The following is a 27,359-nucleotide window of genomic DNA, read 5'->3' as shown; positions in this document are numbered from 1 at the left end:
ATTCTCGTAACCTGTCATTGTTAAGGTTGAATTTCAGTAGGTCTCTGTTAAACGTTTCCTGTAGCTTGTCTAAGTCTTCCTGTAATATGTGACAGTCATCGTCTGTGCTTGTTATCCTTATTAATTTTGTTGTCATCGGCAAACATTGATATGTAGAAGTCTAAGTGACCTGTTAGGTGATTTACATATACCAGGAAGATCGTGGGTCTTGGCACTTCTCTCACCGTCACCATGACGTATTTTTGACCTTCCAGTAACCCCAGCCTGGTTTTCTAAGCTCTGTGGTAATTACATTTTGATAGTCTTAAGGAGGGCCGGAGTGCAGTTTCCTATTTTTTTCTTGTGTGATTCTGTATCATCTCGTCTTAGTCCAGTTGGGTTAGCGATGTAAGCTATAAGTTGTAGATGAATGGTTCAGGGAACCGACACATGTGTCTAATTTATCAAGCTATAAGTTACCCAGGTGTTTGTTACTAATTATTGTCTCTCTTGGCCTGCAGGTTACACATGTCAGGATAATAGTCTTTAGATTAGAGTTCCTTGTCTGGTTGCTGTTTTGAAGATCCCTGATACACTTGCATTTCTCCACCTTTTTGTAGTTTACGGGGCCTCGAGGCCTGGATGCATTTCCTTACACGTGTTGTCCTGTTCACCTTGCAAGTAGGTAACCGAGTGATATTTGACTAGTGTGGGTGGCATCCTGGGGGAAAAGATTGAGGACCACAATGGAAATAAGAGAGAAAGTCCCTCGATGACGCCCTGACTTTCATGGGTTATCCAGGGTTAAAAATCCGAATAAAATCTTATCTTATCTCTTATCTTATCTTACGTTGCCACCTGACATAGCCAGGTGGTCACACTCACGTCTCTCGCCATTTAGATCTATGTTTCTATCTAAGGAAAGAAGATCGAGCCTCTACATAATACACATAGGATTTCCTGGCTCCAGGTATTTGTTAGTTTTTTATATTCACAAGACAATGTTGATCCAGTGATTTGTTGTAGATGCTGGTTAGTGGTAGATACGGTATCTCTGCTGCATGTACCAGTATCCATGGTGATGCTAGTTAGTGGTCAGTATGGTATCTTTGTCATCTTTGTCCAATTTGTTACCTGTCCTGTGTCCATTAACTGTCCTGTTTCCATTACCTGTCCTGTTTCCATTAACTCTCCTGTTTCCATTAACTCTCCTGTTTCCATTAACTCTCCTGTTTCCATTAACTCTCCTGTTTCCATTAACTCTCCTGTTTCCATTAACTCTCCTGTTTTGATCTCAGCTACTCTTTCAGAATCTTATACTAAGTTTCTGGCAAATTTCTCCCGTTTATCGTCTGTTATTTCCTCTCCTCCCTTTCTTGACTCTCATTACCCACTCAAGTACACTTATACTGCGCCCCTTCACCAAGGACCTTCACCAAGGACCTTCACCAAGGACCTTCACCAAGGACCTTCACCAAGGACCTTCACCAAGGACCTTCACCAAGGACCTTCATGCTGCTGATGTGTTCTTCATTTAGGCAATTAGATCTGCTCTCTCTCTTTCCTCGGATCAAACTGGCTTGTCTCTACCGCTACATGACTTTCCATGTACAGCTCTTTCACGTGACAATAATAATAATAATAATAATAATAATAATAATAATAATAATAATAATAATAATAATAATAATAATGATAATAATAATAATAATTTGTTTTCTTATTATTAAGTATTCTAGGTCGTTATGTGATATTATTATTATTATGATGATGATGACGTGAAAGCGCTAAATGGTGGACATCAGACACGACTCGAAGTAAGAGTCTTTCATAACGATTTTTTCAGTGGTTTTTCTGTATTTGTGAGCAAGATGATCAGTTATGTACTCTATTATTTTTCGTTTTAGTTTGTCTCATTGTGATAAGAGTTTTTTTTTCTCATTTATCCCCTTTTTTCGGTATTCTAATATCTTTCAATCCTGGTGTTAGGTTCCTCAGCCTTGACAAGTGCTCAGCTCCGTGGCCTCGAGGTTGACGAGACGAACACTTATCAAGGCTGGGGACTGATTACATGCAATTTCAAAGATAAAGGACTGACCTGACTTACTCAAAGGGTGAGGGGCTGAGAGCCTTAAACTTAGGGGCTGAGGGAGTGACCGCCTCAAACTTTCTTAGGGGCTGAGGTACTGACCATCTCAAGCTTACTTAGGGGCTGAGGGACTGACCACCTCAAACTTTCTTAGGATCTGAGGGACTGACCACCTCAAACTTTCTAAAATTCTGAGGGACTGACCACCTCAAACTTTCTTAGGATCTGAGGGACTGACCACCTCAAACTTTCTTAGGGGCTGAGGGACTGACCACCTCAAGCTTTCTTAGGATCTGAGGGACTGACCACCTCAAACTTTCTAAAATTCTGAGGGACTGACCACCTCAAACTTTCTTAGGATCTGAGGGACTGACCACCTCAAACTTTCTTAGGGGCTGAGGGACTGACCACCTCAAGCTTTCTTAGGATCTGAGGGACTGACCACCTCAAACTTTCTTAGGGGCTGAGGGACTGACCACCTCAAACTTTCTTAGGATCTGAGGGACTGACCACCTTAAACTTTCTTTATGGGCTGAGGGACTGACCACCTCAAACTTTCTTATGGGCTGAGGGACTGACCACCTCAAACTTTCTCAGGATCTGAGGGACTGACCACCTCAAACTTTCTCAGGATCTGAGGGACTGACCACCTCAAACTTTCTTATGGGCTGAGGGACTGACCACCTCAAACTTTCTCAGGATCTGAGGGACTGACCACCTCAAACTTTCTTATGGGTTGAAGGACTGACCACCTCAAACTTTCTTATGGGCTGAGGGACTGACCACCTCAAACTTTCTCAGGATCTGAGGGACTGACCACCTCAAACTTTCTTATGGGCTGAGGGACTGACCACCTCAAACTTTCTTAGGATCTGAGGGACTGACCACCTCAAACTTTCTTAGGATCTGAGGGACTGACCACCTCAAACTTTCTTAGGATCTGAGGGACTGACCACCTCAAACTTTCTTAGGATCTGAGGGACTGACCACCTCAAACTTTCTCAGGATCTGAGGGACTGACCACCTCAAACTTTCTTAGGATCTGAGGGACTGACCACCTTCATGTGTAACTGACACCTCAGTGAATGTTTCGTTGAATCCTGTTCTCACTCCTTTACATGCTTCTCTCTCGTGTTCCCTGATTACTCTCCCTTCTACAAATTTCTTACCTTTTTTTTAAATTCACCTTCCTTGCTATTTTGACTACGTAGCAGTTTTGGTTCCAATTCAGGTCTTTGTCGCTTCTAAGTCATCCTGAAATTGTAGGTAAGTTGGGAGACGCGGTGGTCGGCCCACACTAGGCGGTGCAGCGTCCGTGGCCACCTATACCAGTGTCAGTAAACTGTGTGTAGTTTCTGTAAGGTATTACTCTAATGATCATATTTACTGTACTGTAACTCTTCCATTCCCCCCCTCTCCTCCCCATCCCTAGTCTCACAGTATAATTACTCCCAGCATCGTCCACCTCCTTTCCTCCACCCCTTCCCCTCCCCTCCCCCATTCCCCGCTTCCCCTTCCCCCGTCTCCCTCTTCTAATTAGCCGGTTCACAAGGGGTGACAAGCGTGACCGCTAATTTGCTGTTGATGGTGACCTTGTCTTGGTGTCACAGGTGTCAGGTGACCTTGTCTTGGTGTCAGAGGTGTGAGGTGACTTTGTCTTGGTGTCAGAGGTGTGAGGTGACTTTGTCTTGGTGTCAGAGGTGTGAGGTGACTTTGTCTTGGTGTCACAGGTGTGAGGTGACCTTGTCTTGGTGTCAGAGGTGTCAGGTGACCTTGTCTTGGTGTCAGAGGTGTCAGGTGACCTTGTCTTGGTGTCAGAGGTGTCAGGTGACTTTGTCTTGGTGTCAGAGGTGTCAGGTGACCTTGTCTTGGCGTCAGAGGTGTCAGGTGACCTTGTCTTGGTGTCAGAGGTGTCAGGTGACCTTGTCTTGGTGTCAGAGGTGTGAGGTGACTTTGTCTTGGTGTCAGAGGTGCGAGGTGACCTTGTCTTGGTGTCAGTGGTGTGAGGTGACCTTGTCATGTGTCAGGTAGCCTTTTCATGGTATCAGAGGTGTCACACATTCACAGGTCACACTACAGGTCACTTTAGGTTAAACCTCAGGTAATGTTTGTCACTAACATGAACACCTCCCCCCACACAATATATATATATATATATATATATATATATATATATATATATATATATATATATATATATATATATATATATATATATATATATATATATATATATATATAGCAAAACAACCACTCTGAAAGAATAGAGAAATTCCAAGCGCTTTCATGACTACTCACATTATCAAGGAACTATGAAAGTAAAGCATCCAAGGAAGGTATATAAGAGGTCTGGCCAACACCTCACTATCAGATCCCACAACGGTTAAACACCTGACGCGCGCCGGCCCAACTGGACAGGTCCTTCGCACAACCCACCAACAAACTATTCTACCCAAGAAAATTTTTAAAATTATTATTTGTCCAGTGTATTATTAAATTCTTCCCAAATTCTATTAATTATAAATGGATCTAATTTATATAAACCAAAGGAAATATTCATATTATTGTCAAAACTGCTTTTTATGAAACAAGATTCAATTATATTCCTGTCGACCATGGACTTGCTTAATACTACTTTCTCAACTTTTTGAAAATCAATTGGATGGTTAAAATCTCTCACATGAATAAATAGAGCATTGGAATCTTGTTCAGTTCTAATGCTATATTTATGTTGTTTTAATCTTAGTTCGAGATTTTTACCAGTTTGACCGTAATAAACTTTATCGCAAATTTTACAAGGAATCTTATAGACACATCCATCAGCATTTTGGGGGGAATTCTTTATCAAAAGTTTTTTTTTTACTTGCTACAGTAAAAAAACTTTTGATAAAGAATGGAGAGAAACAGAGTGACTTCAAGAGTGTGTCAGTCTGTAGTGGAAGGAAGGCGGGGTAGGGGTCGGCCTAGGAAAGGTTGGAGGGAGGGGGTAAAGGAGGTTTTGTGTGCGAGGGGCTTGGACTTCCAGCAGGCATGCGTGAGCGTGTTTGATAGGAGTGAATGGAGACAAATAGTTTTTAATACTTGACGTGCTGTTGGAGTGTGAGCAAAGTAACATTTATGAAGGGTTTCAGGGAAACCGGCAGGCCGGACTTGAGTCCTGGAGATGGGAAGTACAGTGCCTGCACTCTGAAGGAGGGGTGTTAATGTTGCAGTTTAAAAACTGTAGTGTAAAGCACCCTTCTGGCAAGACAGTGATGGAGTGAATGATGGTGAAAGTTTTTCTTTTTCGGGCCACCCGGCCTTGGTGGGAATCGGCCAGTGTGATAATAATAATATATATATATATATATATATATATATATATATATATATATATATATATATATATATATATATATATATATATATATATATATATAATGAAGGTTAAAGAAATACAATATCCTATTTTATTTATGTATGTTCTCTTTATAACCCCTTTTTTATCTTTTATTATTTCTTATTATCATTTATTTTTTATCATTGTTTATTATGAAGGAGGAAGTGTAAGAATAGTGTAGGTGTTTGTTAAGTGTTACAGTCCTGTCTTCAAGATGACGCAGTGGTGGTGGTGATGGGCTCTTTATACCAGGAATTGGAGCCGCCCTCCCCTTCCTCGGATCTGATTACCTCCTTTATGACCTGTATGACCCCTGTGGGTTTACCTCTTTTCCTTGAATAATTTTTTTAGTTTCTTTAACCCTTCTTTCTCCTTAGTATTCTCTCTCTCTCTCTCTCTCTCTCTCTCTCTCTCTCTCTCTCCCTCTCTCTCTCTCTCTCTCTCTCTCTCTCTCTCTCTCTCTCTCTCTCTCTCTCTCCCAGATACGTGTGTCGCTCGCTAAAAATATCCTAAAAAAAATTTTTTTATGAGAATAAATATTTTCGGATTTTTTCTGTTAGCCTGGCTAAAATTTAGATAATACATAATAATACCAGCGCTCTCCCTGGTTAATGTCAGCCTCAGGGTACTATTATTTAACTTCAATCAAATATATTACTTGCTCGATGTTACTACATATATATATATATATATATATATATATATATATATATATATATATATATATATATGTGTGTGTGTGTGTGTGTGTGTGTGTGTGTGTGTGTGTGTGTGTGTGTGTGTGTGTGTGTGTGTGTGTGTGTGTTTTCGTGAGTCCTCACACTCTGGTGGAACGGTAAAACAAAAGGACAATAGAAGACTTAAAACTGTGAGATATGACGTCACTTATGAGTCTGGGCAGCAGAGGTCATAAATAAGAAAATAATGAAGATCTGTGAAATTGCATGCGCTCTTAAAAACCCATTGACAAATCTTCTAAAATTGCCAAAAGTACATTTTATAATACTAAAAAGGACAAAAAACCACATACAACTAAGAATATGTTGGTTCTACCTCATAAAAACTTTCTTGATATATCTTCTATGCTTTAAAAATCTCGTTACACTAAAAACTAAATCTGATAAAGAATTCCTCCCAAAACGCTGATGACTGTGTCTATAAGATTCCCTGTAAAAAAATTTTAAGTTTATTATAGGTAAACCAAAAAAACCCTAAGATTACAGCAACATGAATATAACACTAGAACTGGACAAGAGTTTAATATTCTGTTTTATTTATTTGAGAGATTTTAATGAGGCAATTGATTTTCAAAAGACTAAGAAAATTGCATCAAGCAGGTCCATAGCTGAGCTAAATATAACTGAATCAAATTCCATAAAATATCGTAGATTTCAATATGAATATAAATTCAGGGTTATATAAATTAGATTCATATATAATGAATAGAATTTGTGATTATTATTAACTATGTTGACAAAATTCCCCTTCCCCTGACAAGTCACTCTTAAAAAATTTTTGACTTGTGACCTGACTAATATCTTGTTAACATTTCCACACTCCATGAGTAGGGTCATATTTGAGGTCATATGTAAGGTCATATCTCAGCTTTATAAGTTTTCTCTTGTCATAAGATTTTACTGTATGTTGATAATATGAGAAATTATGTATATATATATATATATATATATATATATATATATATATATATATATATATATATATATATATATATATATATATATATATATATATATATATATTTATATATACATTTTTTTTTTCAACAAGTCGGCCGTCTCCCACCGAGGCAGGGTGACCCAAAAAAGAAAGAAAATCCCCAAAAAGAAAATACTTTCAGCATCATTCAACACTTTCACCACACTCACACATTATCACTGCTTTTGCAGAGGTGCTCAGAATACAACAGTTTAGAAGCATATACATATAAAGATACACAACATATCCCTCCAAACTGCTAATATCCCAAACCCCTCCTTTAAAGTGCAGGCATTGTACTTCCCATTTCCAGGACTCAAGTCCGACTATATGAAAATAACCGGTTTCCCTGAATCCCTTCACTAAATATTACCCTGCTCACACTCCAACAGATCGTCAGGTCCCAAGTATCATTCGTCTCCATTCACTCCTATCTAACTCATCCACTATATATATATATATATATATATATATATACATGTATATATATATATGTATATATATATATATATATATATATATATATATATATATATATATACATGTATATATATATATGTATATATATATTAAATCAACTAGGATTAACTAGGAAATCTAGAACATTTAGGAGAAATCGTATAGCACATGTTAAGACGAACGTAGTCTTCAACACACCGTCTATTAATTTACTAACCTGTCATTCTTGGTAATAATTACATGTATAATAACTGAAGTAATCTCTGGCGATGGAGCCTACAATGATGTTATTATGATGTAACAATGATGTTATTATGATGTAACAATGGCTAATATATACCTGTTTGTCATTGTGAAAGCTATTTTACCTTTGTTAAATAGTTGTAGCTAATAATATCGATAATATCTTGTTTGAAATTCTTGTTTTTCATTTTCTTGCGCTACCTGGCAACTGTGTGGGTGCCCACTGGCCCTACTGGGAATCACAATAATAATAATAATAATAATAATAATAATAATAATAATAATAATAATAATAATAATAATAATAATAATAATAATAATCATTATTGCTACAAGTACATGTACAAGGTATACAGGTCTGGCTGACATCAGTGACATTCTACTTTTGTCCCAGGATGCGACCCATACCAGTCGACTAGCACCCAGGTACCTATTTTACTGATAGGTGAACTTGGTCACCAGGTGTCTTAAGGAGACACGTCCTAATGTTTCCGGCCTTGCCAGGGATCATTGTCCGTGTCCCGTGATCTACCAGGTCACGGGACACGGATGTAAACATCGTGAGGTCTACATGTAGTGATAGTCTACTTTAATCCCTGGTTTACGGAGTAAAGTATTCTTCACTAGTGGTAAACAGGTTACATGAAGCTATAGTGACACTCGTGTAATCGATAGGTTTGAAACTAATCCAACATCCCCTCTGCACTGACGCCGCCTCACTTCAAGAGAAACCATATGGTACCCGATTTTTCCGAAATTCTTTGTATATCCTAGATGTCCCTAACTTGTTAGTTTGTTTGTGCTACTGACTAATGTTTTTACACTCTGGTGCCTTGCATAGGTTGATGTATCCGAGAGAGACTTAAGTGTGTATGGTGAGTGATTCTGGTCACAGTAACGCAGCTTCCTTCATCAGGTGTCTGTGTTTGGCTGTGTGAGATTGTGTTTACATGTGTGTGTGTGTGTGTGATGGTCCATCTCACGGCAGGACTCATAGTGAGAGTGCCCGCACGCACACACACAAACACACACATACATACACAGGGCAGGAAGCGAGTGACTAAGTAGCGATCAGTGAAGAGGTGGGGCCAGTAGCTATGAATCGACCCCTGCAACCACAGTTAGGTGAATACACACACACATACACACACACACACACACACACAGATAGGCTGATTCCTTGTAAGTAGCAGCAAGGATGCGGAAGAAGCGGTAACAAACAGATTACAAGAAGTATTTTTAGCCACCGAGAGTGGATGACCAGTGACTTGTGTGGAGGAGGAGGAGGAGGAGGTTGTGTACACAGCAACTAGTACACTCACTTGATGAGAGACACAGATGAGCAACGCTTAGGTATCTTTATTGTACATGTGTCTTACTCATCAACCTGTTGCGTACAATGTATAATGTACAACTTGTACACAGTTTAGGAATGGTTCAGATAAATTTTAATGGAATATGGGACAACACTAATTTGGTTCGACTCTCGTAACCTCTGTTAGGTAATTACACACACACACACACACACACACACACACACAAACACACACACACACACACACACACACACACACACACACACACACACACACACACACAAACACACACACACACACACATACACACACACACACACACACACACACACACACACACACACACACACACACACACACACACACACACACACACACACACACACACACACACACACACACCCTGGTCACCTAGTAGTGACCAGTGAAGAGGCGGGATCAGGAGCTATGAATCAACCCCTGCAACCACAATTAGGTGAGTACAGTTAGGTCAACACACACACACACACACACACACACACATACACACACACACCACACACACACACACACACAGACCTGGGTAGGGTAGGTGGGGTTAGGGGTGAGAGGGTAGGTGGGGTGTGGGTACTCACCTGGTCATTGGCGTCCTGTGCTCGTGGGTGAAGTTGTGGGCTGCAGTGAAGGAATTACAAACAAAACGTTGCTAGCGTGAGTACAGTGTGTAGCTGCTGTCACAATTGTTCATTACATCCCCACTCCCCCTCTTACAGCCTCTCTAACTTATGTCCCCACTCCCCTAACTCTTCTTACAGCCTCTCTAACTAATATTGCATCTCTACCCCCTAGCTCTTATGTCCACCCTCACTCGTATTACTTCCCCCTAACTCCAGTTACATCCCTCTACCCTTTTACATACTCCTAACTCCTATCATGTTCCCCTAATCTCTGTTAAGTCCCTCCTAATTCCTATTACATCCCTTGTAACTCCTGTTGCATCCCCTACCTGCTAATACACTCCTCAGCCTTATTACACCTTCTAGCTACTAATACACTCCTTAACTTTGATTAATTTCCATAAAATTCTCATCTAATAAGCCACTAAAAACCATATCATAACCATTAATTTTCTTGTTGTGGCAAGACACAAGTAAGCAGAATAAGCTTTTGTTTGAACGATGTTTCGCTCTAACATTTTCTAGTAAGGCAGAGGCTAACAATCACCATGTATAAACAGTGTTGGTAGAGCAGGTGTAAGTGGATATGGGTTAGATATATGTGGAGGCGAAGGTGACGTTGATACTGGTAGACCCCAGTGTAAGTCAAGTGGGAAATATAGCTGGTGTTATGTTAGGTGTTGTGATTTGGGATGTCTGGTTACGAGAAACTTGAAGGGCAGCGATAAATAGGCATATCTAACATAAAGTTTAAATTAACAGTTCTCTAGTATCGGGTACAGATGAGTGCTGCTTCCAGACATTTCCTTTTGGTTCTGTTCGCTGTAATAATAATTTTAGTGTCTTTTAGTGCCATAAAGATGTGAATGTATTGGTGGATGACGCTATGTGGGATAGAAGGAAATCAGACTTATTATCCCAGGGTATAACAAAACCTGGATATACCTGGAAGCAGCACTCGTCTGTGCCTTTGGCAAGAAGGATTTTACAGTGACATCTACCTGCTAGTGATCAGTTATCCCATCACACCCAGACAGCTCAAGCCTCATTAGAACTCAGGCACCTGACCCGCATTTCACACTCCTACAGTTTTTCACACAAAGTTAAAGTCTTGGTCAGGAGACGTTTGAGTTTACCAGTATCAATGTGATCTTCGCCTCATATTGAATCTGACCAATACCTACTTCCACCTCTCTTTTTCATGAATATTTATACATAGTGATTGTTATCCTCTGTATGGCTCGATTAAGCTATATTTAGGAAGACATATTGTTTAAATATAAACATATTTGGCACACCTGTAACTTCCCATATTGTGGCTGTCGGCGATACAGCCTCCAACCGTCTACCCCATTACTGTGTCATACTAAGTGGAGCTTCCGTTAGCGACTTAAATTATTTGGCCACTACATTAATAAAGACGCTAACCGATGTAATTGATAAAATATAGTGCAAACAGAGTTATATTATGTAATTTGTTAATAAAGGAGATCGTAAATAACTTGTTAATTTGACATTTTCGGAACCTGCTATCTCAGGAAGACAGTCACAATACCGTGGCTGGAATAATTCACAACTAATCCACAATTTGGAGATGGAAATTTAAGCAACATTTCGGTCCGTCTTGGACCGATAATGGTTCATGACTGTGTCATGCATCGAGTGTGACTAAACGAATGTTTCTGGCAGTTGTTGTTAATCCAGCTCTCTGTATTCTACACACGACACAAAAGCACTTTTCTGCATGTCATCTTAGCCAGGCAGATGCGTATTAGTCATTGCTAGCGAGGGTGAGTGCACCATCTTGGTACTGGGTGGCTAGCAAACAATAGCGGTACTCTGATGTTTCTGAAGAAGTGTGAACGGCCTGGGGAAGTTTACTATGCTTCTAGGAACACCTCAGACTGTCCAACCCTCTCACTCTACTGACTAGCTCAGTCTATGATAGTTCTGTCTTCTCTGTGAGTGTGATATCGGTTTTAACGAGAGACACTTCCAAACTCTGTTCATTAATAGGTTAAACTTGTCCTTGAACTCTGTACATAGTTGTGAGTAGCCTGTACGTACACGTACACGTCCCAGTGGTGGAAATATATGTTAAACCAAAAGCTTTTCTTCTGTGTGTACTTGATTCCTCATTTGTGTTTTAATTACTGTGACAGCACTGTCAGCTGGTGCATTGCACGGCAGGGTACTGCACGTCCTTTGAAAATTCTTGTGTTCGTGATAAAGGCTGACCGATATATCGTTTAAAGTCTCTCTCTAAACTCTGAGGTAGTTGTGAACCGCTGTTTCTGAGCATCTAAACTCTGAGGTAGTTGTGAACCGCTGTTTCTGAACAGCTAAACTCTGAGGTAGTTGTGAACCGCTGTTTCTGAACATCTAAACTCTGAGGTAGTTGTGAACCGCTGTTTCTGAACATCTAAACTCTGAGGTAGTTGTGAACCGCTGTTTCTGAGCATCTAAACTCTGAGGTAGTTGTGAACCGCTGTTTCTGAACAGCTAAACTCTGAGGTAGTTGTGAACCGCTGTTTCTGAACATCTAAACTCTGAGGTAGTTGTGAACCGCTGTTTCTGAACATCTAAACTCTGAGGTAGTTGTGAACCGCTGTTTCTGAACATCTAAACTCTGAGGTAGTTGTGAACCGCTGTTTCTGAACATCTAAACTCTGAGGTAGTTGTGAACCGCTGTTTCTGAACATCTAAACTCTGAGGTAGTTGTGAACCGCTGTTTCTGAACATCTAAACTCTGAGGTAGTTGTGAACCGCTGTTTCTGAACAGCTAAACTCTGAGGTAGTTGTGAACCGCTGTTTCTGAACATCTAAACTCTGAGGTAGTTGTGAACCGCTGTTTCTGAACATCTAAACTCTGAGGTAGTTGTGAACCGCTGTTTCTGAACATCTAAACTCTGAGGTAGTTGTGAACCGCTGTTTCTGAACATCTAAACTCTGAGGTAGTTGTGAACCGCTGTTTCTGAACATCTAAACTCTGAGGTAGTTGTGAACCGCTGTTTCTGAACATCTAAACTCTGAGGTAGTTGTGAACCGCTGTTTCTGAACATCTAAACTCTGAGGTAGTTGTGAACCGCTGTTTCTGAACATCTAAACTCTGAGGTAGTTGTGAACCGCTGTTTCTGAACATCTAAACTCTGAGGTAGTTGTGAACCGCTGTTTCTGAACAGGGCATAAAAAATCTAACACAATTCCCGAAATTACCTGCTCACTTTCTTATATATAAAAAAAGGCCACAAATTTTCCTACCTCTATATAAAAGTTTTTTTTTTTTTATTCTTTTTAACCATTCCCCTATTTTTTTTTTAATTTTCCCCTCTATGTAAGATTCTCCTGCTAACCTTCCTCTCTAATGATCTGACATACCTTTCTCCCTGACCTTGCATCACTAATGACCTTCCCTGTATATGTCTCCCTGATAATTTTTTCTCTATCTACATCAAAATAAAACAATAACAGAGGCAGTGTAATGGTTAAAGGACAGACTAGCACAAAGTAGCAGCAGCAATAGTGATACCCTAATATGGCCTACTGGCAAACATGCAAAGGTGTTACCACATCTCCAGCGAGATGTTTATCCCAACAGGCAGTGCTTCTAGGATGCTATGCTGAAACTCTGTTGAGGCAACTATCCAAGATGCTGCAAGCATATAGAATGATGCATCTAGGATGCTGGAACTCTTAAAATACTGCAGTTGTCTAAGATGCTGCAACACTCTAAGATGCTGCGACTAATATACTGTAGCTATCAATTATGATGCAAGTATCTCTACTGATGCTGCTGAGTACATTCCTACTGAAAGAGTTCATATAACTTGCAGTAATAATAATAGTAATAATAATAGCCACTATAGTAATAAATGCAATAATAATAGCGATAGTAGTAGTAGTAGTAATTAATAATAATAATTGACGTAACAGCAATGCAAGAACATACAAAAGAAGGATAGAGGAAAATGATGAGATAGCAACCACAAAAACACTAGTACCAAAACAAGCTGCTATTGGAACAACGTTACGCTCTGTGTAGAGCTTCATCATGACCTGGTAAAGCTCTACACAGAGCCAAACGTTGTCCCAACGAAAGCTTCTCCTGTAACGTATGTGTACAATTATGGGCAACGTTCCATCTCGTCCAGCGAGAGTAACAATGTCAAGAAGAGTACCATTAGTAAGAGAGGTAACATTGGTAACAAGGGTAACATTGGTTACGGGAATAACATTGGTAACAAGAGTTAAATTGCTAGTATAACTAACATCGGTAACAAGAGTAACATTAGTAAGGGAAGTAACACTGGTAACAAGGGTAACATTGGTAACAGGAATAACATTGGTAACCAGAGTAACATTGAGAACAACGAACGTGAACAATGTTACGAACACTGAGAGAAAATGCAACAAGATGATTTTTAGTAACATCAAGGAGACAAAAATACAAGAGCGAGAGAAAGAGAGAGAGAGAGAGAGAGAGAGAGAGAGAGAGAGAGAGAGAGAGAGAGAGAGAGAGAGAGAGAGAGAGAGAGAGAGAGAGAGAGAGAGAGAGAGAGAGAGAGAGAGAGAGAGAGAGAGAGAGAGAGAGAGAGAGAGAGAGAGAGAGAGAGAGAGAGAGAGAGAGAGAGAGAGAGACAGAGAGAGAGAGAGAGAGAGAGAGAGAGAGAGAGAGAGAGAGAGAGAGAGAGAGAGAGAGAGAGAGAGAGAGAGAGAGAGAGAGAGAGAGAGAGAGACAGAGACAGAGACAGAGACAGAGACAGAGAGCATAACGAAAGTGCACGAGTATACAACTAGAAAACGGGAGACAACAACAAGAACAGAAAGAAGTAGAAAGAGGGGAAAATAAACAAATAAAATATAAGAGAACAATTAGAACATGAGAAAGAAGTGGAACAAAGACCACCAGTCACACTCTCCCCACCAGTCACTCTCCCCACCAGTCACTCTCCCCACCAGTCACTCTCCCCACCAGTCACTCTCACCACCAGTCATTCTCCCCACCAGTCACACTCTCCCCACCAGTCACTCTCCCTACCAGTCATTCTCCCCACCAGTCACACTCTCCCCACCACACTCTCCCCACCAGTCACTCTCCCAACCAGTCACTCTCCCCACCAGTCACACTCTCCCCACCACACTCTCCCCACCAGTCACTCTCCCCACCAGTCACACTCTCCCCACCACACTCTCCCCACCAGTCACTCTCCCAACCAGTCACTCTCCCCACCAGTCACACTCTCCCCACCACACTCTCCCCACCAGTCACTCTCCCAACCAGTCACTCTCCCCACCAGTCACTCTCCCCACCAGTCACACTCTCCCCACCACACTCTCCCCACCAGTCACACTCTCCCCACCAGTCACTCTCCCCACCAGTCACACTCTCCCCACCAGTCACTCTCCCACCAGTCACACTCTCCCCACCAGTCACTCTCCCCACCAGTCACACTCTCCCCACCAGTAACTCTCCCACCAGTCACACTCTCCCCACCAGTCACTCTCCCCACCAGTCACACTCTCCCCACCAGTCACTCTCCCACCAGTCACACTCTCCCCACCAGTCACTCTCCCCACCAGTCACACTCTCCCCACCAGTCACTCTCCCCACCAGTCACACTCTCCCCACCAGTCACACTCTCCCCACCAGTCACACTCTCCCCACCAGTCACTCTCCCCACCAGTCACACTCTCCCCACCAGTAACTCTCCCACCAGTCACACTCTCCCCACCAGTCACTCTCCCCACCAGTCACACTCTCTCCACCAGTCACACTCTCCCCACCAGTCACACTCTCCCCACCAGTCACACTCTCCCCACCAGTCACACTCTCCCCACCAGTCACTCTCCCCACCAGTCACACTCTCCCCACCAGTCACTCTCCCCACCAGTCACACTCTCCCCACCAGTCACTCTCTCCCCACCAGTCACACTCTCCCCACCAGTCACACTCTCCCCACCAGTCACACTCGCCCCACCAGTCACTCTCCCCACCAGTCACACTCTCCCCACCAGTCACACTCTCCCCACCAGTCACACTCTCCCCACCAGTCACTCTCCCCACCAGTCACACTCTCCCCACCAGTCACACTCTCCCCACCAGTCACACACTCCCCACCAGTCACACTCCCCACCAGTCACTCTCCCCACCAGTCACACTCTCCCCACCAGTCACACTCTCCCCACCAGTCACACTCTCCCCACCAGTCACACTCCCCACCAGTCACTCTCCCCACATGTCACACTCTCCCCACCAGTCACACTCTCCCCACCAGTCACACTCTCCCCACCAGTCACACTCTCCCCACCAGTCACACTCTCCCCACCAGTCACACTCTCCCACCAGTCACACTCTTCCCCCCAGACACACTCTCCCCCCACCAGTCCCCACCAGTCACACTCTCCCCACCAGTCACACTCTCCCCACCAGTCACACTCTCCCCACCAGTCACACTCTCCCCACCAGTCACACTCTCCCCACCAGTCACACTCTCCCCACCAGTCACACTCTCCCCACCAGTCACACTCTCCCCACCAGTCACACTCTCCCCACCAGTCACACTCTCCCCACCAGTCACACTCTCCCCACCAGTCACACTCTCCCCAATAGTCACACTCTCCCCACCAGTCACACTCTCCCCACCAGTCACACTCTCCCCACCAGTCACACTCTCCCCACCAGTCACACTCTCCCCACCAGTCACACTCTCCCCACCAGTCACACTCTCCCCACCAGTCACACTCTCCCCACCAGTCACACTCTCCCCACCAGTCACTCTCCCCACCAGTCACACTCTCCCCACCAGTCACTCTCCCCACCAGTCACACTCTCCCCACCAGTCACTCTCCCCACCAGTCACACTCTCTCCACCAGTCACTCTCCCCACCAGTCACACTCTCCCCACCAGTCACACTTTCCCCACCAGTCACACCCTCCCCCCTAGTCACACTCTCCCCATTAGTCACACTCTCCCCACTAGTCACACTCTCCCCACCAGTCACACTCTCCCCACCAGACGCACTCTCCCCACCAGTCACACTCTCCCCACCAGTCACACTCTCCCCACCAGTCACACTCTCCCCACTAGTCACACTCTCCCCACCAGTCACACTCTCCCCACCAGTCACACTCTCCCCACCAGTCACTCTCCCCACCAGTCACACTCTCTCCACCAGTCACTCTCCCCACCAGTCACACTCTCCCCACCAGTCACACTTTCCCCACCAGTCACACCCTCCCCCCTAGTCACACTCTCCCCATTAGTCACACTCTCCCCACTAGTCACACTCTCCCCACCAGTCACACTCTCCCCACCAGACACACTCTCCCCACCAGTCACACTCTCCCCACCAGTCACACTCTCCCCACCAGTCACACTCTCCCCACCAGTCACACTCTCCCCACCAGTCACACTCTCCCCACTAGTCACACTCTCCCCACCAGTCACACTCTCCCCACTAGTCACACTCTCCCCACCAGTCACACTCTCCCCACTAGTCACACTCTCCCCCAGGCACACTCTCCCCCCCAGTCACACTCTACCCGCCAGTCACTCTCCCTACCAGTCACACTTTCCCCACCAGTCACACTCCCCCACCAGTCACACTCTTCCCACCAGTCACACTCCCCACCAGTCACATTCTCCCCACCAGTCACACTCTCCCCACTAGTCACACTCTCCCCACCAGTCACACTCTCCCCACCAGTCACACTCTCTCCATCAGTCACTCTCTCCGCACCAGTCATACAACCAGCCACACTCCCCACCAGCCATACTCACCACCAGTCACACCACCAGCCACACTCACCACCAGGAACACTCACCACCAGCCACACACACCACCAACCACACTTCACTAGCCACACTCACCACCAGCCACACTCACCACCAGGAACACTCACCACCAGGCACACCACCAGCCACACTCACCACCAGCCACACACCCCACCAGCCACACTCACCACCAGCAACAGACACCAACAGCCACACTCACCACCAGCCACACACACCACTAGCCACACTCACCACCATCCACACTCACCACCAGCCACACTCACAACCAGCCACACTCAACACCAGCCACACTCTCCACAAGCCACACTCACCACCAGCCACACTCACCACCAGCCACACCACCAGCCACACACACCACCAGCCACACACACCACCAGCCACTCTCACCACCAGCCACACTCACCACCAGTCACACTCACCACCAGCTACACCAACAGCCACACACACCACCAGCCACACACACCACCAGCCACTCTCCCCACCAGCCACACTCACCATCAGCTACACTCACCACAACCACACTCACCATCAGCCACCCTCACCACCAGCCACACCACCAGCCACACACACCACCAGCCACATACACCACCAGCCACTCTCACCACCAGCCACACTCACCACCAGCCACACTCACCACCAGCCACACCACCAGCCACACCACCAGCCACACACACCACCAACCACACACACCACCAACCACTCTCACCACGAGCCACCCTCACCACCAGCAACACTCACCACCAGCAACACTCACCACCAGCAACACTCACCACCAGCAACACTCACCACCAGCAACACTCACCACCAGCAACACTCACCACCAGCAACACTCACCACCAGCAACACTCACCACCAGCCACAAAACCAGCCACACCACCAGCCACATTCACCACCAACCACACTCACCACCAAGCACACTCACCACCAGCCACACTCACCACCAGCCACACTCACCACCAGCCACACTCACCACCAACCACACTCACCACCAAGCACACTCACCACCAGCCACACTCACCACCAAGCACACTTACCACCAGCCACACTCACCACCAAGCACACTCACCACCAGCCACATTCACCACCAAGCACACTCACCACCAAGCACACTCACCACCAGCCACACTCACCACCAAGCACACTTACCACCAGCCACACTCACCACCAAGCACACTCACCACCAGCCACATTCACCACCAACCACACTCACCACCAACCACACTCACCACCAAGCACACTCACCTCCAGCCACACACACCATCAGCCTCACTCACCACCAGCTACATTCACCACCAGCCACAGTCACCACCAGCCACAGTCACCACCAGCCACACCACCAGCCACACTCACCTCCAGCCACACACCACCAGCCACACTCACCACCAGTCACACTTACCACCAGCCACACCACCGGTCACACCACCAGTCACACTCACCAGGAGCCACACTCACCACCGGCAACACTCACCACCAGCAACACTCACCACCAGCAACACTCACCACCAGCAACACTCACCACCAGCAACACTCACCACCAGCAACACTCACCACCAGCAACACTCACCACCAGCAACACTCACCACCAGCAACACTCACCACCAGCAACACTCACCACCAGCAACACTCACCACCAGCAACACTCACAACCAGCAACACTCACCACCAGCAACACTCTCCACAAGCCACACTCACCACCAGCCACACTCACCACCAGCCACACCACCAGCCACACACACCACCAGCCACACACACCACCAGCCACTCTCACCACCAGCCACACTCACCACCAGTCACACTCACCACCAGCTACACCAACAGCCACACACACCACCAGCCACACACACCACCAGCCACTCTCCCCACCAGCCACACTCACCATCAGCTACACTCACCACAACCACACTCACCATCAGCCACCCTCACCACCAGCCACACCACCAGCCACACACACCACCAGCCACATACACCACCAGCCACTCTCACCACCAGCCACACTCACCACCAGCCACACTCACCACCAGCCACACCACCAGCCACACCACCAGCCACACACACCACCAACCACACACACCACCAACCACTCTCACCACGAGCCACCCTCACCACCAGCAACACTCACCACCAGCAACACTCACCACCAGCAACACTCACCACCAGCAACACTCACCACCAGCAACACTCACCACCAGCAACACTCACCACCAGCAACACTCACCACCAGCAACACTCACCACCAGCCACAAAACCAGCCACACCACCAGCCACATTCACCACCAACCACACTCACCACCAAGCACACTCACCACCAGCCACACTCACCACCAGCCACACTCACCACCAGCCACACTCACCACCAACCACACTCACCACCAAGCACACTCACCACCAGCCACACTCACCACCAAGCACACTTACCACCAGCCACACTCACCACCAAGCACACTCACCACCAGCCACATTCACCACCAAGCACACTCACCACCAAGCACACTCACCACCAGCCACACTCACCACCAAGCACACTTACCACCAGCCACACTCACCACCAAGCACACTCACCACCAGCCACATTCACCACCAACCACACTCACCACCAACCACACTCACCACCAAGCACACTCACCTCCAGCCACACACACCATCAGCCTCACTCACCACCAGCTACATTCACCACCAGCCACAGTCACCACCAGCCACAGTCACCACCAGCCACACCACCAGCCACACTCACCTCCAGCCACACACCACCAGCCACACTCACCACCAGTCACACTTACCACCAGCCACACCACCGGTCACACCACCAGTCACACTCACCAGGAGCCACACTCACCACCTGCAATACACACCACCAGCCACACTCACCACCAGCCACACTCACCACCAGCCACACTCTCCACCAGCCACATTCACCACCAGCCACACTCACCACAAGCCACACACTCACCACCAGCCACACTCACCACCACCCACACTCACCACCAGCCAAACACCCCACCAGCCACACTCACCACCAGTCACACTCACCGCCAGCAACACCACCAGCCACACCACCAGCCACACTCGCCACTAGCCACACTCACCACTAGCCACACTCACCACTAGCCACACTTACCACCAGCCACACTCACCACTAGCCACACTCACCACTAGCCACACTCACCACTAGCCACACTCACCACTAGCCACACTCACCACTAGCCACACTTACCACCAGCCACACTCACCACTAGCCACACTCACCACTAGCCACACTCACCACTAGCCACACTCACCACTAGCCACACTTACCACCAGCCACACTCACCACTAGCCACACTCACCACCAGCCACACTCACCACCAGCCACACTCACCACTAGCCACACTCACCACTAGCCACACTCACCACTAGCCACACTCACCACTAGCCACACTTACCACCAGCCACACTCACCACTAGCCACACTCACCACCAGCCACACTCACCACCAGCCACACTCACCACTAGCCACACTCACCACTAGCCACACTCACCACTAGCCACACTTACCACCAGCCACACTCACCATCAGCCACACTCACCACCAGCCACACTCACCACTAGCCACACTCACCACTAGCCACACTCACCACTAGCCACACTCACCACTAGCCACACTCACCACTAGCCACACTCACCACCAGCCACACTCACCACCAGCCACACTCACCACTAGCCACACTCACCACTAGCCACACTTACCACCAGCCACACTCACCACTAGCCACACTCACCACTAGCCACACTCACCACCAGCCACACTCACCATCAGCCACACTCACCACTAGCCACACTCACCACTAGCCACACTTACCACCAGCCACACTCACCACTAGCCACACTCACCACTAGCCACACTCACCACTAGCCACACTCACCACTAGCCACACTCACCACCAGCCACACTCACCACTAGCCACACTCACCACTAGCCACACTCACCACTAGCCACACTCACCACTAGCCACACTCACCACTAGCCACACTCACCACCAGCCACACTCACCACTAGCCACACTCACCACTAGCCACACTCACCACTAGCCACACTCACCACTAGCCACACTCACCACCAGCCACACTCACCACCAGCCACACTCACCACTAGCCACACTCACCACTAGCCACACTTACCACCAGCCACACTCACCACTAGCCACACTCACCACTAGCCACACTCACCACCAGCCACACTCACCATCAGCCACACTCACCACTAGCCACACTCACCACTAGCCACACTTACCACCAGCCACACTCACCACTAGCCACACTCACCACTAGCCACACTCACCACTAGCCACACTCACCACTAGCCACACTCACCACCAGCCACACTCACCACTAGCCACACTCACCACTAGCCACACTCACCACTAGCCACACTCACCACTAGCCACACTCACCACTAGCCACACTCACCACCAGCCACACTCACCACTAGCCACACTCACCACTAGCCACACTCACCACTAGCCACACTCACCACCAGCCACACTCACCACTAGCCACACTCACCACCAGCCACACTCACCATCAGCCACACTCACCACCAGCCACACTCACCACCAGCCACACTCACCATCAGCCACACTCACCACTAGCCACACTCACCACTAGCCACACTCACCACCAGCCACACTCACCATCAGCCACACTCACCACCAGCCACACTCACCATCAGCCACACTCACCACCAGCCACACTCACCACTAGCCACACTCACCACTAGCCACACTCACCACTAGCCACACTCACCACCAGCCACACTCACCACTAGCCACACTCACCACTAGCCACACTCACCACTAGCCACACTCACCACTAGCCACACTCACCACTAGCCACACTCACCACTAGCCACACTCACCACTAGCCACACTCACCACTAGCCACACTCACCACTAGCCACACTCACCACTAGCCACACTCACCACTAGCCACACTTACCACCAGCCACACTCACCATCAGCCACACTCACCACCAGCCACACCTCGAGCCACACTATAAATGGTTTATGTCGACTTTTGTGTAGAGAAAAAGTTAGTGTTAAAACTTTTCAGAAAATATTGTTTAATGTCAGAGATTATCACCACTACAGTCACCACTACAGTCACCACTACAGTCACCACTACAGTCACCACTACAGTCACCACTACAGTCACCACTACAGTCACCACTACAGTCCACTACAGTCACTACTACAGTCACCACTACAGTCACCACTACAGTCACCACTACAGTCACCACTACAGTCACCACTACAGTCACCACTACAGTCACCACTACAGTCACCACTACAGTCACCACTACAGTCACCACTATAGTCATCACTACAGTCACCACTACAGTCACCACTACAGTCACCACTACAGTCACCACTACAGTCACCACTACAGTCACCACTACAGTCACCACTACAGTCACCACTACAGTCACCACTACAGTCACCACTACAGTCACCACTACAGTCACCACTACAGTCACCACTACAGTCACCACTACAGTCACCACTACAGTCACCACTACAGTCACCACTACAGTCACCACTACAGTCACCACTACAGTCACTACTACAGTCACCACCACAGTCACTACTACAGTCACCACTACAGTCACCACTACAGTCACTACTACAGTCACCACTACAGTCACAACTACAGTCACCCCTACAGTCACCACTACAGTCACCACTACAGTCACCACTACAGTCACCACTACAGTCACCACTACAGTCACCACTACAGTCACCACTTCAGTCACCACTACAGTCACCACTACAGTCACCCCTACAGTCACCACTACAGTCACCACTACAGTCACCACTACAGTCACCACTACAGTCACTACTACAGTCACTACTACAGTCACTACTACAGTCACCACTACAGTCACCACTACAGTCACTACTACAGTCACCACTACAGTCACTACTACAGTCACCACTACAGTCACCTCTACAGTCACCACTACAGTCACTTCTACAGTCACTACTACAGTCACCACTACAGTCACCACTACAGTCACCACTACAGTCACCACTACAGTCACTACTACAGTCACCACTACAGTCACCACTTCAATCACCACTACAGTCATCACTACAGTCACCAATACAGTCACCACTACAGTCACTACTACAGTCACCACTACAGTCACCACTACAGTCACCACTACAGTCACCACTTCAATCACCACTACAGTCATCACTACAGTCACCAATACAGTCACCACTACAGTCACCACTACAGTCACCACTTCAATCACCACTACAGTCATCACTACAGTCACCAATACAGTCACCACTACAGTCACCACTACAGTCACCACTACTGTCAGTACTACAGTCACCACTACAGTCACCACTTCAATAACCACTACAGTCATCACTACAGTCACCAATACAGTCACCACTACAGTCACCACTACAGTCACCACTACAGTCACCACTACTGTCACTACTACAGTCACTACTACAGTCACCACTACAGTCACCACTTCAATAACCACTACAGTCATCACTACAGTCACCAATACAGTCACCACTACAGTCACCACTACAGTCACCACTACAGTCACCACTACTGTCACTACTACAGTCACTACTACAGTCACCACTACAGTCACCACTTCAATAACCACTACAGTCATCACTACAGTCACCAATACAGTCACCACTACAGTCACCATTTCAATCACCACTACAGTCACCACTACAGTCTCCACTATCACAGCTACTGTCGCCACTAACATCACTATAGGCACCACTACAATCAACATTATCATCGCTGATTATCAAATGGTATACAATACCGACAGGTTGGTAGATAAGACACATAGGCAATATTTAGGCAACTTTATTAGGAAACGTTTCGCCTACACAGTAGGCTTCTTCAGTTGAGCACAGAAAGTAGGCAGGAACAGTAGAGATGTGAAGACGATGTAATCAGTCCATCACCCTTGAAGCCGTAGATTTGAGGTTGTCAGTCCCTCAGCCTGGAGAAGTTCTGTTCCAAAGTCTGGAACTAACTGAAGATCAAGCGACAGTGTTAAGACTTAAATATTGTCGGAAGGAGAGGTGCAGTTAGTTCCAGACTTAGGAACAGAACTTCTCCAGGCTGAGGGACTGACAACCTCAAATCTTCGACTTCAAGGGTGATGGACTGATTACATCGTCTTCACATCTCTACTACTCCCGCCTACTTTCTGTACTCGACTGAAGAAGCCTACTGTTTAGGCGAAACGTTTCGTAATAAAGTTGCCTAAATGTTGCCTATGTGTCTTATCTATTATCATCGCTCCAATACAGTCACCACCACAGTTACCACTATAGTCACTACTATCATCACTACAGTCCCACTGTTACCACTACAGTCACTACTATACTCACCGCTACAGTCAAAATTAGTCACTACTACAATCACTTCTATCACCAGTACAGTCACAATCGCTACTACGGTCACTATTATCACTAGTTCGGTCACCATTGCAGTCACCACTCACCATTACTGTAACCACTCACCATCATAGTCACTACTATTATTTCCACAACTCTTACCTCCACTATAGTACTAACACTATGACAGTTATCACCACAACCACCATTATTGTCACTGCCACTACTACCACTATTACTGTCATTGCCACTACTACCACTATTACTGTCATTGCCACTACTACCACCATTACTGTCACTGCCACTACTACCACTATTACTGTCATTGCCACTACTACCACTATTACTGTCATTGCCACTACTACCACCATTACTGTCACTGCCACTACTACCACTATTACTGTCACTGCCACTACTACCACTATTACTGTCATTGCCACTACTACCACCATTACTGTCACTGCCACTACTACCACTATTACTGTCATTGCCACTACTACCACCATTACTGTCACTGCCACTACTACCACTATTACTGTCATTGCCACTACTACCACCATTACTGTCACTGCCACTACTACCACTATTACTGTCATTGCCACTACTACCACCATTGCTGTCACTGCCACTACTACCACTATTACTGTCATTGCCACTACTACCACCATTACTGTCACTGCCACTACTACCACTATTACTGCCATTGCCACTACTACCACCATTACTGTCACTGCCACTACTACCACTATTACTGTCATTGCCACTACTACCACCATTAGAGTCACTGCAACTACTACCACTATTACTGTTATTGCCACTACTACCACCATTACTGTCACTGCCATTACTACCACTATTACTGTCATTGCCACTACTACCACCATTACTGTCACTGCCACTACTACCACTATTACTGTCACTGCCACTACTACCACCATTACTGTCACTGCCACTACTACCACTATTACTGCCACTGCCACTACTACCACCATTACTGTCACTGCCACTACTACCACCATTACTCTCATTGCCACTACTACCACTATTACTGTCACTGCCACTACTACCACTATTACTGTCACTGCCACTATAACCACTATTACTGTCACTGCCACTACTACCATCATTACTATCACTGCCACTACTACCACCATTACTGTCACTGCCACTACTATCACTATTACTATCTCTACCACTACTTCCACTATTACTGTCACTGCCACTACTACCACTATTACTGTCACTGCCACTACTACCACCATTACTATCATTGCCACTACTACCACTATTACTATCACTGTCACTACTACCATCATTACTATCACTGCCACTACTACCACCATTACTGTCACTGCCACTGCTACCACTATTACTATCACTGCCACTACTTCCACTATTACTGTCACTGCCACTACTACCACCATTACTGTCACTGCCACTTCTACCACTATTACTATCACTACCACTACTATCACTATTACTATCACTGCCACTACTACAATCATTACTGTCACTGCCACTACTACCACTATTACTATCACTGCCACTACTACCACCATTACTGTCACTGCCACTACTACCACTATTACTATCACTGCCATTACTACCACTATTACTATCACTGCCACTACTACCACCATCACTGTCACTGCCACTACTACAACTATTACTGTCACTGCCACTACTACCACCATTACTGTCACAGCCACTACTACCACCATTACTATCACTGCCACTACTATCACCATTACTGTCACTGCCACTACTACCACTATTACTATAACTGCCACTACTGCCACCATTACTGTCACTGCCACAACTACCACTATTACTGTCACTGCCACTACTACCACCATAACTGTCACTGCCACTACTACCACCATTACTGTCACTGCCACTACTACCACTATTACTATGACTGCCACTACTACCACTATTACTATAACTGCCACTAATACCACCATTACTGTCACTGTCACTACTACCACTATTACTATCACTGCCACTACTACCACCATTATTGTCACTGCCACTACTACCAGTATTACTGTCACTGCTACTACTACCACCATTACTGTCACTGCCACTACTACTACTATTACTATCACTGCCACTACGACCACCATTACTGTCACTGCCACTACTACCACTATTACTGTCACTGCCACTACTACCACCATTACTGTCACTGCCACTACTACCACTATTACTATCACTGCCACTACTACCACAATTACTGTCACTGCTACTACTACCACTATTACTATCACTGCCACTACCACCATTACTGTCACTGCCACTACTACCA

The 27,359-nt window shown here is 46.3% G+C and overlaps 1 protein-coding gene across 2 annotated transcripts in view; it reads right to left on the bottom strand.

The window, feature by feature from the left end:
• Positions 1-27,359, bottom strand: part of LOC128696266 (carbonic anhydrase-related protein 10-like) — a 285,302-nt gene that overhangs the window by 20,337 nt on the left and 237,606 nt on the right. The window contains exon 10 of one of the 2 annotated variants that reach the window (XM_053787418.2): positions 9,796-9,835. The exons of the other annotated variant lie outside the window; for it this stretch is intronic. Coding sequence (XP_053643393.1) covers positions 9,796-9,835 — 40 coding nt within the window. The remainder of the gene's footprint in view (positions 1-9,795; positions 9,836-27,359) is intronic. 2 annotated transcript variants of the gene reach the window in all.

This window comes from Cherax quadricarinatus, chromosome 39 (assembly GCF_038502225.1).
Source record: "Cherax quadricarinatus isolate ZL_2023a chromosome 39, ASM3850222v1, whole genome shotgun sequence".
In the NCBI taxonomy this organism is placed as follows: domain Eukaryota; kingdom Metazoa; phylum Arthropoda; class Malacostraca; order Decapoda; family Parastacidae; genus Cherax; species Cherax quadricarinatus.
Note: the sequence above shows the minus strand (reverse complement) of the source record. Positions and strands in the feature narration are given on the sequence as shown.